Source organism: Narcine bancroftii, chromosome 5 (genome assembly GCF_036971445.1).
Source record: "Narcine bancroftii isolate sNarBan1 chromosome 5, sNarBan1.hap1, whole genome shotgun sequence".
NCBI lineage: Eukaryota > Metazoa > Chordata > Chondrichthyes > Torpediniformes > Narcinidae > Narcine > Narcine bancroftii.
The window spans coordinates 32,731,547-32,745,456 of NC_091473.1; the positions used below are offsets into that span (position 1 = coordinate 32,731,547).

The following is a 13,910-nucleotide window of genomic DNA, read 5'->3' on the forward strand; positions in this document are numbered from 1 at the left end:
ATCAATCTTTGAATATGTTTTATGCCTTCTTGAATAATATGCATATTCCTTCTCTCTTGGGTGTTGCCTCCTCCATATATCCATAAGTTTCATTTTCTGCATTGATTTAACCATAAATTTGACTACTTTATTCTTTTTGCTAGTCTTTTGTCCAGTTTTATCCAACATTGGATCCAAATTAAGGTTAAAATCCCCTCCTATCAATATATTTCCTTGTGTATCTGCAATCTTCAAAAAAAATCCTGCATAAACTTTTGGTCCTCCTCATTAGGTGCATTTATATTGAGCAAATTCCAAGATTTTGAGTATATCTGACACTTTATCATTACATACCTCCCTGCTGGATCTATTATTTCCTTATCTATTTTGATTGGTACAATTTGTTAACTAATATGGCTACACCTCTAGCTTTTGAATTATATGATGCTGCCGCTACGTATCCTACCCACTCTCTCTTTAATTTGAAATGTTGCACTTCAGTTAGGTGCGTTTCCTGCACAAATGCTATATCTATTTTTTTTTTCTTTTTTCATTAAATTTAATAGCCTCTTCCTTTTAATTTGGTTATCTATTCCATTAATGTTTATAGTCATAGTTCAATGTGGCCATCTTATATCTTGTTTACACCTCTTTTCCACTTTCTCACCACCTTCATCCCCCTTTTTCCCATTTTCATCTCTCAGTTTTCCCTTTTTAAACTCAATGTATGACAACACATTTAAAACATAAAATACTCCAACAATTCCCACACCTAATATTACCTTAAACCCCAAATGCCCCCCTTTCTGTTGCCCCTTATCCCTTGCCAAGCAACCACAACTCCCCTTTCCATTTGGATTGCGATCTTGCTCGCAAGCGTCAACTGATTTCACAGTGACGGTTATTCTCTCCCTTCCCCCAACCCCCCCCCGAAAACACTTTTTTTACACGTATAACAAAGCTCTCCCTTTTCCCCCCTTATTTCCTTCCTTCCCCTCTCTTTTCCCTCTTTAGTTCTTTACATATACATTGTTTTTACATCTTTATATATACTTTATCACCTTTCTTCATTCTTATTACTTCTCTCCTTCTATCCTGCAAACGCTCTTCGAATTCTTGTGCTTCCTCCGGATCTGAGAACAGTCTGTTTTGCTCCCTGGGTATAAATATTTTAAGCACGGCTGGATATCTTAACATGAATTTATAACTTTTTTTTCCATTGAATCGATTTTGCTATATTAAACTCTTTCCTCCTCTTTAAGAGTTCAAAACTTATATCTTGTATTCCAATGGTTTATTATCTTCTCTAACTTTATTCCTTGCCCGCTCCAGTATATTTTCTCTTGTCGTATATCTCAAACATTTTATTAAGATGGATCTTGGTTTTTGATGTGTCTGCGGTTTCAGAGCTAGTGCTCTGTGTGCCCTTTCTATTTCCATTTCTTCCTGCATTTCTGTAATTCCCAGGACATTCAGGATCCATACTTTTATAAATTCCTTCATGTCTGTGCCTTCTTCACCCTCCTTAAGGCCCACTATTTTTATGTTGTTTCGCCTACTATAATTTTCCAAGATATCAGTTTTCTGAGATAACAACTCTTGTGTCTCTTTAATTTTTTTTGTCACTTTCTTCCAATTTTCCTCTTGTCATTTACTTTCATTTCTACAGCTGTTTCTCATTCTTCCACATTTTCTACTCTTTTCCCTTATTTCTGTCATGACCCATTCTAAACTTTGCATTTTATCTTCTGTTCTTTTCATTTTTCTTTTAATTGCACTAAATTCTAATGACAACCATTCTTTTAATGCTCTCATTTGTTCTTCAATAAAGGCTTTATCTATATTCTGTCCACCTGTTTTACCTTCTATTTTTCTGTGAAGATCTTGGTCTTCTTCTTCCTCTTCTTCTGTGTCTGTACCTGTGTTTGTGTCTTCTTCTCTTCTTTGTATCTGTGTCTCTTCTGATTCTCCTGATGAATTGCTTTTATCATTTTGTCGGGCCTCTTCTTGCTGGACCTCTTGTTGTTGATCCTCCCCTCCTTGGTTGCTCATCCGTCGGGCCTCCTGTAGCTGCTCCTCTTGCTGTTCACCCCGTCGACTTTCTTCCTCGCCTGGTTCCTCACTCCCTCTCCTGCCGCCTTCCTCATCTTCCAGCTGAGAGTCCTGGTGTTGGGTGTCCCTCAGCTGGTCGCGCCGTGGTTGCCCGCTCCTTGGCTGAGCCCCCCCACCCTGTCGGTGTTTTGTTTTACCTTTGATTGCACACCGCGCACTTTTGTTTGGCTCAGAGAGCCATTTTTGCAGTCCACTGGTCGGGGGGTCGTGACTTCGCGGGGCCGACATCAACCTCGGAGATCGGGCACTCTTCGCCACCACAGCTCCCTGTTCATTTGTGCAGGTAAGGCCTTCTTTCTTTTCCGGTGACTTTTTCTTTTTTCCCGTTTCCTTCTTGGGTGCCATCTTCTTTCTCTTCTCTGCAACTTTATCTTCTATTTCTTAATACTTTATATTTGTTATGCTCAAGTCTTTTCTTGACTTTTTTTCTGGAGAGGGCTGGTTTTACCCTACCGGCCACTACTCCATGACAACATGTGGATGAAGGAAAAGGTTCTTTACTTTAAAGTTGGTGTAAATAGCTCAAGGCATGCCATGAGGCTGCAAACCTCCATTACAGATAACATAGTGTGTGTCAGCCCCTTGCTGGCAGCCAAGTCTAATCAAACAGTAACCATAATCATGCCCATGCAAACATGACCAGTATCATTACATCTCCCTTTCTTAAAACAAAAGTAGCTTACTTTTAACTAACATGTTTTCTTTGTATAACTGCAATTTTAACTTTAAGGTTAGGAATTTACATTTTCATTATTATCAACATTGTTAACATTTTTTAAACTTGTGTGTTCACATTTACACCCACTAAAACTTGAAGAGCGAATAAGATAGCACTACTTTATTCTATAACAGGAGTCTTTAAAGTTGCTCAATGAGCCTCTTAGGGAGGATTTGCGTGTCTTGACAATCTCCTGATTGATTGATCTTGAATCTGAGTTGTTGCCACAGACGATGTCTTCTCAGATGTGCATTCAGGTTGTTCAACAGTATCGGTCTTTTCATCTATTGTGGCTGGTTCCATTTGAAGGTCTCGACGAGTTCTTCACACAATAGCACCTTCATCTGTCTGAACGGTGTACCATCTTGGTTGGACTTCACTAGGGACAGTTCCCTTCTGAGTCCATAAGTCCATAGATCCTTTTTAGCATCTCTTCTCAGACTCTTTGGGATTAGGATTTAAATTCCTTTGTAGATGATGCCTTCAACCACTGATAGTTCTGCCTTACAGTTCCAGTGCTCTGAAACATCAGGTGAGCAGTCCTGCTTCATGTTGGGCTATCCATCCAAGATATTTTTTTCTCAGTTGTCTCAGTGTTTCATGCTTATTTGTGTCTGACTTTTTGAGTTCCATTTTTTGCATCTGATATGGGCAGTGCACTTGTGATCATGTCCACGAAGGCATTCATGTCTTCATCCATGTCATCTCATGTCATCAGCTCTAGACAACGTGTTGGCTGTGTATGTTAGCTTTCCCGGTGTGTATGCCACATTCAGCCTAATCATCATTCTTTGTATTCAAAGTGGACATTCATCTAATGACTTTTGGAACAATGCAACCAAGGGCTTATGGTCAGTCTCTACACTAATTGCTTGTCCTGACACAAACTGGTGAAATCTTTCACAGGTGTATGTGATGCTGAGCAGCTCCTTTTCAATTTGAGTGTATCACATATCTGCATCTGTAATTGAGTGTGATGCATATGCAATGGGTTGCCAGTCATCATATTTTTGCAGAAGAACTGCACCGAGCCCACTATGTGATGATATCTTGATGGGTCTCACTGGGTCGTAAAACCTCGGAACTGCTGCCTCTGTGACCAGTTTCTTTAGTTCCCTCCATGAGTTTTCATGGTCATGATTCCACTCCCATTTAATGTTCTTTTCTGTTCGTCTTCTCAATGGAGCCATTTTTTCTGAGAGGTTGGATATGAATTCACCCATTTAGTTGACCATTCCATTAAACTTCTGTACATCTTTGTTGCATTGTAGCCATGGCATGTTCCCAATGGCAGACACCTTTCTGGGATCTGGTCTGATGCCCTCACTACCAATGATATCTCCTGCAAATGTTAATTCTGTCACCCCGAGCAGACATTTCTCTCTATTCAGCTTCAGGATTGCTCTCCTCGTTGCTTCCAGCACTTTCCTTAGTCTCTCATCATGCTCCATTCTCGTGGTTCCCCATTCATTGAGGTATCAAATCTGTCCAGGTGCTCATAGACCATATGGATAGTTTTGTGATACATTTCAGGAGTTGAGGCAATTCTGAATAGTAAACTTAGGAATTTGTATCTGCCAAATGGACTACTGAATGTCCACGGTCTTGAACTTGCTTAATCCAATTTTAACTGCCAAAATCCTGCTGATGCATCTAACTTGCTGAAAAACTTTGCATTTGCAAATTGTGACATGATTTCTTCATGTGTCACAAGTTTAAAGTGTTCTCTTTATTGCTCTGTTTAGATCTCTTGGATCCAGTCAAATTCTAAGCTTTCCATTCTTTTAGTCCACAATGACGTGAACTCACCCATTCCATTGGCTATCTTCTGAATCACGTTCAGGCTTTCCATCCTGTCCAACTCTGCCTTTAGTTGTTTTTGATGCACAAATGGAACTTTTCTGCATGTATGTATTATCGGTGGCACACGTTTATCCACTCTGATCGCATGTTCTGGAAGGCAGCTGTTACGGAGTCCAGAGGACCCCAAAAACCAACAGCAATAGATATGCACTACAACACAGGGTTATTTAAACAAAAGTAGTTTTTAATTATATTTGAGCAAGAAAATAGAATTAAACTTTAACTTATTACTTAACCTACCTAACCCACTTAATCCTTCCCCCTCTAATACTAAGCGCAGGTGTGTGTAATGTATATTTAAGATAAGTTATTTGTATCGCAGTCCAATTTCACTGGTTGCAGGCAATTCTTGTACTGTGCAAAGAAGTTAGCATTAATCAAGTTCACCAGTCTTTGGTGCTTAACAGGCAAATGGTTTCCACTCAGGAGGGTTCTTGCTCTCGCTCAGAGAAAGATTCCTTTTCCAGGACATTCAGACCACCACTCTTCTCCTTTGACCAGGCAGGCTTCCAAAGTTTGCCAGCTTGTCCCTCTAGAACTCATTTCTGTAACTCTTTCTCTCTAACCGCTTTCAGGTGGCCACAAAGCCCGACTGTAAAGCCACACAGAATACTCCTGTGAGGCTGTTGGGTGGCCATCAGAAACTGGAAAAACCAGCCAGGAGAGTTACTCACCTAACCCTTCACTAAGAGGTATAACTAGCCTGCTCGGAGTATCGATTGTGGCAACTGAAAGCGGCCGGGCTGCCAGGGGGCGGGGTGATGACATCGCGGTGACATCGTCGGCCATCGACTCCCTGGACAAGGAAGCCAGACTAATGTAGACTTGAAATTTTATTTTGCACCCTCTCCCACTGCCGGTCTACCACCCCCCCCCCCCCCCACCCGCCTGACTCCTGCAGCTGGTTTATCTCCCCCCCACCCCCCGCCTGCCCGACTTCTGCCCGATTTTCTCCCCACTCTCACCCACCCGACTGCTGCTGCTGGTTCCCAACCCTCTCCCGCCCGACTCCCATTGCTACTGCTGGTCTTTCCACCCCCCCCCCACCCCCCCCGCCCGTCTCCCTCTACCAGTTTCTCCCCCACCCACCCTTGCCCGCCTGTTTGCCGCTGCCGGTTTCTCCACCCCCACCCTCACCCACCTGACTCCCACAGCCAGTTTATCTCCCACCCCACCTCCTCAGCCCGCACGACTCCTGCAGTTGGTTTATCTCCCCCCCCCACCCGCCTGCCCAACTCCCATTGCCCGATTTTTAATTTTTTTTAATAAAATTTCCCCCCCACCCCACCCCCTTGCCTGCCCGACTGCCGCTGCCGGTTCCCCACCCTCTCTACCCGACTCCTTTTGCTGCTGCCGGTTTCTCCACCCCCACCCTCGCCTGCCCCGACTCCCGCTGCTGCTTCAGGGTGGGGGGGAGACTGGCAGTGGGAGTCAGGTGGGTGGGGGTGGGGGGTAACTGGTAGCGGGAGTCGGGTGGACGAGTGGGGGTTAACCGGCAGCAGGATGGGCGAGGGTGAGGGGGGGGGGAAAACCGGCACCGGGAATCGGGTGGGCGAGGGTGAGGGGGATATCAGCAGTGGGAGTCGGGCGGGTGAGGGGGGCTACCGGCAGCGGGAGTCAGGCGGGCGAGGGTGAGGGGGATATCGGCAGTGGGATTCGGGCGGGCGAGGCTGAGGGGGGGCTACCAGCAGCGGGAATCGGGAGGGTAAGTGGGGGTACTGGCAGCGGGAGTCGGGCGGGCGAGGGTGGGAGTGGGAAACTGGCAGCAGCAACATGAGTCGGGCGGGCGAGCTGTTTGTCAGGCATCCCTTGATGAACTACTATGACGTGAGGTCAGCGTGAGCAGGACTAGGCACCTGTCCGGAGTAGCCGGCTTTCGTTGCTAGACAGCTAGCAGTCAGCTGGCACGTTTAGGTACCAGAAAGCCGTCCATTCCATGGATCAGGACACCTGAAAGCGGCTTCTGTTTTCACACCCTCCCTCTCTGAGAGCAAAACTGTTCTTCCTCTGCCTGCAAAGATCACGTGCTCTCCCAGGCCAGCTGTATTCTGCAAAAAGTGCTCTGCAAAAGTCCTGCAAAAATTCTGTTTTAAAATGTGTGTGTGCAAGCTACTCTAGCAATTCCTCCCAAGCCACTTCTAACTACATTGTCACACAGCCTAGACCCTGAAATAGGTCATTGTACTCCTTCATGAGTTCATCATGGACTGTCCCTCCTTCGCTTTCCACAACAAGGACTCTTTTTATCAGTTTCAGTTCCTCACAGGCTGTTAAACTTAGTATGGCCTGTACATCCTTTGGTACAATGATCAATGCTAGCATGTGCTCTTTGTCCTTGTGTTTCACTTTGACCATGCATTCTCCTTGCACTTGTATATTGATACCTGAATATCCTGTCACCTTCAGTTTTGTTCCATACATCTTTGGTTTGGGTCTAATTTTCTTAAAATCAGTCTCTGATATTACATTATTTTGTGTTCCAGTATCCATTTTAATTGAAATGTATATGTCATTCATTTCAAATCTCAACATCCAGTCTGTTTTATTTCTTGCTTTCAGTCACAACATCTACATAGAATTCCTCTACCTCCCTTTCATCTACTGCATGAACCTTGCTTTGTGGCATTTGGTTCCTACAGCAACAGGCATAATGTTTGCTTTTGTTGCACATATAGCATGTTTTACCATAAGCTGGAGACTTTTTTAGTAGGTGTTGTATACCGCATCGACAACATGGCTTTCAATTGTCTCTTTCATTTTTGTTCGCTGGTCACGCCTCTTTCCATTTTGGTGAGCTTTTTGTTAAACGGTTTATGTCTGTTGTTCTCTGCATCCATATTGCAGCTAGTTTTACTGAACAGCTCTTTTGCCTGCAATTTTACAGTTTCTGTAGCCCTACAAAGTGCTATGGCTTTTTCCAGGTCTAGATTTTGCTCTCTTAGCAGTCTTTCCCTTAGACTATTATCTGAAATTCCACACATGTCTGTCTTTTATCAGCAGGTTAGTCAGTCCACCAAATTGACATGTTTTGCTTCAGTTTATCAATTCAGTCACATACTGATTAATACTTTCTTCCATTTTCTATACACGTGAAAAATCTGTGCCTCTCAAACATCACTTTACGTTTAGGTATGCAGTATGCCTCAAACTGTTCCATTATTTTTTCCAGTTTTATTTTGTCTCCTTCAGTAGCAAATGTTAAGTTATTATACACCTCCAGGGCTTCATCACTCACAACATGTAAGAAAACTGATGCTTTAACTTTATCATTTTTCTCCTCAACTCCAACTAAATACAATCCAAAATGGTGTTTAAATCTGTTCCAATTTTCAGCCACTTTACCTGTCTGCTTAAGTTTTGCTGGTGGATGTAATCCTTCCATTTTTCACTTTGTTAGTTCTTTTTCACTGATCAGTTGCTGACTTTAGATTTTACCTTAAGAAGTATTTCATTTTAATTTCCTTCATCTCACATCTGACATCATGTTTCACCTTGTATTCGTATGTGTGAGTTCTTTAGACAACATATGGATGAAAGAAAAAAATTATTTACTTTAAAGTTGATGTAAACCGCACATGAGGCTGCAAGCCTCCATAACAGATCAAACATACTGTGTGTCACTCACCTTCTGGAAGCTAAGTGTAATCAAACACTAACTATAATCAAGGCTTTGCTAGTGGCCATGCAAACATGATCACTATCATTACAACACAGATGCTGCGGTTGAAGAATTTGAAATAAAACACCATTGCCTCCTTTAACTGGCCACTTACAACTTGTATGGAGCAATACGACCCCTCTGGGATGTGCTGTGCCTCTCTCCCTGCTCTCCCCAGGTCCGCACCATTGGCAGCGCTGCCATTACACAGCAGCTTTGGAACCACTGACGTTTTTGAACTGGAAAATGGGAGATTTTTTTTTAAACTACATAATTTGTGTTCCTACAAGACATAGCACAAAAGACTTCCCAGAAATGATCATTAATGCTTAACCAAGGATCTAATGAACAAGAGAACTCCAAGATACTAGTAAAGAAACAACCTGAGTGAACTGGAACCAAACTGACAAGCCAACTAGACATAGTGTTGGATTTAAAGGGTGATTGCAGTCTTTTTAGATGTACTGGATTAGATCTTCCAGAAGTCCTTAGATTTTGAACTGACTGGATTGAAAAAGTGGCAAATCTATTCCCATCATTTGAAAATTAAGGAAAGAAAAAACCCAGAATATGCTAATAAGTTTGGCATCTGCAGTAGGAAAATGCTGAGCTTTGATAATAGGACCTTGGAAAATCTTGATTGTAATTGCTAGACAACAGATGAAAAAAAAACATTCTGTTGGATGAATTTGATGAAAGATCCATTGGTGGATTGTATGGTTATGTAATACTGCTTTTTTTTCAATGTTTCAGATATCTCTGTTAAACTTTGAAGATGGAACTCTGGACCCAAGCTCCATTATTCCATTGATTGATGGTGGGACTGAAGGGTTTAAGGGTAATGCTCGTGTGATACTTCCAGGAATGACAGCATGTATAGAATGTACATTGGAACTATACCCTCCTCAGGTAACTCAGCATAGCAAATATGTTTCTGATTCACTCTTTTGAACTCATTCATTTAGATAATAAAGTTAATCATTCAGTAAAAAGTTTTCTTAGGTAAACTTATGTTAAGGTTCTGTGTTTCAGCTCATTCGTATCTCTTATTTACATCATCCAATTTTACTCTTCATTTTTTATCTTATTTTAAGTTGTGTCCACATTAATATTGCTATTTATTAATATTCTTGGATCAGCCTGTGTTGACCGCCTTATGTTTAAGGTAATTTATTCACTCTTGAACCATGGTTTCAATAGTGAGTAAGATAACTTTGCCTTCTATATTAATATGGGTAATATAGAATCAATGGGTAATGTGTGTGAAACTTTCAACTGATTTTGTTTATTCTCAGTATTTTCCTCACTGTATTCAAAATGTTATGGGAATTTCCATGTATTTCTATTTGTTCTGTGTTTTAAGTATGATTATTATTGTAGCTGCCTAGAGTTTTTATGTATGTGTGGGGGAAAAAAATGATAACACACGTAATGAGAGTACACAATGCATTCCCTTAAGCCTATTTGCCATTCAATAAGGTAATGGTTGATCTGATCTTCGCCCTAATTTCCCTTTCAGAATTTTCTGTGGCAAGATTCTAGGAGCAATGGTAGTAATTGAGGATAATATTGCAATCTTGTGTTGTTTTTCCAGATAAACTTCCCTATGTGTACCATTGCTTCTATGCCCAGACTTCCAGAGCATTGCATTGAATACGTAAGAATCTTGCAGTGGCCCAAAGAAAACCCTTTTGGAGGTAACATTTTTTTCTTTTTACTAAAAATATTTTAGAATGGGAACAATTTGTACTTAATTATTGCACTGTTTACTGTGTGTTAAATATTACTATATATCAAACCCATTTTTTTAAACTGTAAACCCTTTGTGCACTGACAACAAATTCTGCTGTAAATAAAGTAGGAAGTATGAATATATTGAATGGGGAGATTCTCTGGTAAGTTGGTGAGAGTCTGTCTGAAATTTTGACTAACCATTGAAATCTTAAATTTGATAGATTAGTTAACTATGAACTTGTATTTTATCCTTGTCAGCTATTAACTCTGATTGTTTGGTCAGAGGCTGCAATATTTATTGAGTGAGTACTCCTACATGTCCACTGAAGAGTGGAAAGTGGGACCCCTGGTTAAACTATTTCCATTTGAAATTGATTAACTGAATTACAGTCATGTAATAATACATTAAAATGCAAGTTCATGATTTACTTTAACTTTTGTGTGCCATAAGGCAAACAAAGAGTCGCTATGTGCCTGGTGCCCCTAACAATAAGATAAAGAGAAGCAAAAGAGAGACCCTCAGGCTCGCTGAGTGTCTGTGGATTTGTTTCCAGCACTTCTGCTGTAACAGACTCCTGTTTAATTCATTGGGAACCCAAGCTCCAGATCCAAATCATCAGGAAGCCATCAGCACGTGAGGCCTGTCGAAAGAACTTCTTGTCCTCAGCACCCTCTCAAATACTAGCCTCAATATCTGGTTCCCATTAAAATGTATTTTGAAATAAATACGAAATCAGTGAAAGATAAGTTTATACTATGGGATGCAATGAAAGCATTCATTAGAGGGCAAATAATAAGTTATGTAACCAAGATGAAGAAGGACTATAATCAGGAAACAGAGCAGTTGGAAAGGGAAATAGTAAATATAGAAAAAGAATTAGCAATGAAGGAAGATGCAACTAAAAGAAGAGAATTGGTGGATAAAAAAATAAAATATGAAACACTACAAACATATAAGGTGGAGAAGAATATAATGAAGACAAAACAGAAATATTATGAACTAGGTGAAAAAACGCACAAAATCCTAGCATGGCAGCTTAAGACAGAACAAGCTAAGAAAATGGTATTGGCATCAAGGAAAAAAGACAAACAAATTACATATAATCCAAAAGAAATTAAGGAAAACTTTAGAGAATTCTATGAACAATTATACCGAACTGAAAACGAAGGGAAAGAAGGGAAAATAGATGAATTTCCAACTAAAATTGAACTACCAAAACTACAAATAGAGGAACAAAATAAATTAACAGAGCCATTTGGAATAGTAGAAATACAAGAGATAATAAAAAAAATTACCAAATAATAAGACACCAGGAGAGGATGGATTCCCAATAGAATTCTATAAAACATTTAAGGACTTATTAATTCCGCCCCTCCTGGAAGTAATCAACCAGATTGATAAAACACAAAGCTTAGCAGATTCATGTAAAACAGCAATAATTACAGTAATACTAAAGCAAGGGAAAGATCCACTCACACCAGCGTCATATAGACCAATATCTTTACTTAACACAGATTATAAGATAATAGCTAAACTATTAGCGAACAGATTAGCAGAGTATGTACCGAAAATGGTAAATCTAGACCAAACTGGATTTATCAAAAAAAGATGCACAACAGACAATATTTGTAAATTTATTAACTTAATTCATGCAGTAGAAGGGAATAAAGCACCAACAGTAACAGTTGCTTTAGACGCAGAGAAGGCCTTTGACAGAGTAGAATGGAATTATTTGTTCAAAGTATTGCAAAAATTCAGTTTACCGGAGAAGTATATTAATTGGATTAAAGCATTATATAAGGGACCATTAGCGAAAGTGACAGTAAATGGACATGTATCAAAGCAATTTAACTTAAGCAGGTCAACACGGCAGGGATGCCCACTATCACCTTTATTGTTTGCGTTAGCTATAGAACCACTAGCAGAATTGATAAGAACAGAAAATAATATAAAAGGGATAAAAATAAAAGACAAGGAATATAAAATCAGTTTATTTGCGGATGATGTTATAGTATACTTAACAGAACCAGAACTATCAATAAAAGAATTATATAAGAAATTGAAGGAATATGGAGAAGTGTCGGGTTACAAGATTAACGTAAATAAAAGTGAAGCAATGCCTATGAATAATGCGGATTTCTCAAAATTTAAGAAGGAATCACCATTTAGATGGCAAATGCAAGCAATAAGATACCTAGGTGTACAAATAAACAAAAATCTCGGCCAACTATATAAACTCAATTATTATCCACTAATGAAAAAATTACAGGACGATTTAGAGCATTGGAAAGATTTACCACTAACACTAATAGGAAGGATAAACTGTATTAAAATGAACATTTTTCCAAGGATATTATACCTATTTCAGGCATTGCCAATACAACTGACAGAAAAATTCTTCAAGGAGTTAAAGAAAATAATAAGGAATTTTTTATGGAAAGGGGGGAAACCGAGGATAGCACTAGATAAATTAACAGAATGGTATAAACAAGGAGGCTTACAACTGCCAAACTTTAAAAATTATTATAGAGCTGCACAATTAAGATACCTATCAGATTTTTATCAAACAAGGGAAAAGCAAAAAAAAACAAGGGAAAAGCCAGATTGGACTAGATTAGAATTAGATAAAATAGGGGAAAAGATACCTGAACACATATAATATAAATGGGATGAAAAATTGGTACAACATAGAAGTTCTCTAGTATTACATCATCTACTCAATATTTGGAAGAAGATTCATGTAGAAAGAAATAAAACAAATTATCAATGACCAAAACTAATATTGACGCAAATCAAGTTACTCCCTTTTACAATAGATAACCTTTCCTTTAGAGAATGGGAGAAAAAAAGGGATTAAAAGAATAGAAAATTGTTTTTCAGGAAATAGATTCTTATCCTTTGAACAAATGAAAGATAAATACAATATAACTCAAGATACAGTGCTGGCATATTACCAATTGAGATCCTACTTGAAGGATAAATTAGGAAGCAGTTTGAGTTTGCCAGAGGGAAGTAACTTTGAATATGTGATTACAGATACAATGATAATCAAAAGATTTATAACAAATATGTATATTAAACTGCAAGAAAAGGAGAATGAGGAAACAAATGGTAAAACTAAACAAAAATGGGAACAAGATTTAAATATAAAGATAAAAAAGGAAACATGGGAGAAGTTATGCTCTGGAACGATGAGAAATACAATAAATACGAGGTTACGTATGATACAATATAACTGGATACACAGGCTATACATTACACCTCAAAAGTTAAATAAATGGGACCCAACAGTATCTGATAGATGTTTTCGATGTTAAAAAAAAAAAGAAATGGGAACAACAATTCATGCAATCTGGACATGTGAGAAAGTAGAAAAATTTTGGGAAGATCTAAATCAGATATTAAATAAAATAACAGAAAACAATATACCAAAGAATCCAGAGATCTTCCTCCTAAGTAACATAAAAAACAAAGAATTTGGAATTGATTTGGAGGATGCACAAAAAAGATTTGTTAAGATAGCTCTAGCCGTAGCAAAAAAATGTATTATGTCAACCTGGAAATTGGAAGATAATTTGAAAATACAACAATGGTATATAGAAATGAATAAATGTATTCCATTAGAAAAAAATAACATATAGTTTAAGAAATAATATTGAAATATTCGAACAAATATGGGAGCCTTACATTAAACACAATAGCGAAAACCTACCGGGGACAATCACTACCTAAGTTAACGGAAGGAAAAGGAAATAAAAAGAATGGACTCAGTGGAATTTCTGGTGTATTTTTATTGAATGACAACATTGTCTGACTGGTTTAATGTATCCTAGATTTTATACCTT

At 39.2% G+C, this 13,910-nt stretch overlaps 1 protein-coding gene across 7 annotated transcripts in view; it reads left to right on the forward strand.

Moving 5' to 3' along the window:
- The window catches only part of uba3 (ubiquitin-like modifier activating enzyme 3), a 79,752-nt gene that overhangs the window by 44,568 nt on the left and 21,274 nt on the right, over positions 1–13,910 (forward strand). For all 7 annotated transcript variants that reach the window (XM_069937093.1, XM_069937091.1, XM_069937090.1 and 4 more), the window contains 2 exons: positions 9,084–9,239; positions 9,925–10,027. In XM_069937093.1, the coding sequence (XP_069793194.1) occupies positions 9,084–9,239; positions 9,925–10,027 (259 nt within the window). The remainder of the gene's footprint in view (positions 1–9,083; positions 9,240–9,924; positions 10,028–13,910) is intronic.